The sequence below is a fragment of the Cryptomeria japonica genome, chromosome 11 (assembly GCF_030272615.1).
Source record: "Cryptomeria japonica chromosome 11, Sugi_1.0, whole genome shotgun sequence".
In the NCBI taxonomy this organism is placed as follows: domain Eukaryota; kingdom Viridiplantae; phylum Streptophyta; class Pinopsida; order Cupressales; family Cupressaceae; genus Cryptomeria; species Cryptomeria japonica.
Genome location: NC_081415.1, coordinates 555,017,045 through 555,018,568, shown reverse-complemented (window position 1 = coordinate 555,018,568; position 1,524 = coordinate 555,017,045). Strand labels below are relative to the sequence as shown.

Genomic DNA, 1,524 nt, shown 5'->3' with positions numbered 1-1,524 from the left:
CTGTTAGACAATCGATAAGCACTAATGGTGAACACTAAAGTTTTGTGGGACTAGTTCTTTGGGCAATATTATATTATGATAAGGGTGCATGGTTTAAAAGAGTTGGTATTTTCATGTGTATCAATTCATAGATCAATTATTCTTGAAAACATCTCAACTACATATGCCTTGATGAGGAGTGATCCCCACAATACGCTAAGTGCGCAATGTTAATTTAAAGAAAAATTATATCAAATAATTATGTAATTTGACAAATCCTCAAATCATGCATAGTCTATTGATTTTAAAGAGATTCAATGTTGAGAAAGAGATTGGATGATTAACAAGACAATTTGAACTTCACAGAAATTGAAAGGCTTTTTGAGAAATGACCCACTTAAAAGAACAAACATCATTGAGTCTCTAGCACCAACGAATGTGCCAAAGTAAAATGGGAGACTCCACGGGTAAAAAGATCAAATGAAGATTGTGACTTGATTGAATGGATAGTAGACTTCTGAATTCATGGCGCTCTTTCATGATATCTTCATTTGTGAAGTTAAACCTGGAAAATGTGAATTTAAACCTAGAAGCCTATTCACGTGTGGGCATGTATATGATGTTGAATTCAAAGATCATATCGGTGAAATGGAGATAATGTTGAGCTCACCAAATCTATCTTATTATATCATATATAAATCTTTGTCAATGTGCCTTAGAATCTGCTAGTGGCACCCTTATCAACAAGGAAGAATGGCTTGTGGCTATGGAGCTAGGGTTCTTCACTTGCCTCCCTATGGCCATCAATGCTGCAATAGAGCTTGATGCAATACAGATCATAGCCAATGTAGGTGATGGCCTTCAAGTTTTCCCTTCTCAGATTGTGTCCCAAATTCCAAATGCAACAATTACTCTAGAGAGGATTCTGACAGTTCTAGCAAGTCATTCCCTCGTTAGCTGTTCTGTAACCGCAAACAAGAATGGAAAGCCTGAGAGGCTCTATGGTCTGACATTTGTCTGCAAATACCTTCTGCAGAACAAGGATGGCTTATCCTTGGCACCACTGGCCTTGATGAACCAGGACAAGGTGTTCATAAACACTTGGCATTATCTTAAGGATGATATTCTTGAAGGCAGCTAACCATTCACCAAGGCACATGGGGTGAATGCATTTGAGTACCATACCAAAGAGCGTACAGAGGAGGAGTTCAAAGACCTTGCAAAAGCAACAAGATTCGCACGAGGTGTGAAGAGAATTTGTTGTGTTAATGGAGTCCGGGTTATTGAGTTCCATAAATGATCTCATTATTTCAAAAATGCCCCCATCAAAAGTGACTATGTTATCCACTATGTATGTGGGTCATTAGGCATGATTTGTGAGGTTGTTTGCTAATGGAAGTAGGTGAAATGGGCCCACCTGATACCTAAAGATTTATATTCTTCCTTCCAAATGGTAATTAATACCAAAAAATATTATTTACCGGAGTAGTTGAGCCTAATTGGCATATTGTATATTGCAATTAATTATAAGATATTATTAACATG

At 37.3% G+C, this 1,524-nt stretch overlaps 1 protein-coding gene across 1 annotated transcript; it reads left to right on the top strand.

Annotated features, from left to right (window-relative positions):
- The first annotated feature begins 745 nt into the window (after window positions 1–745).
- Window positions 746–1,120, top strand: LOC131034507 (caffeic acid 3-O-methyltransferase-like). The gene has a single exon (XM_057966010.1). The coding sequence runs from the start codon at window positions 746–748 to the stop codon at window positions 1,118–1,120; it is 375 nt and encodes a 124-aa protein (XP_057821993.1).
- Window positions 1,121–1,524: the final 404 nt, after the last annotated feature.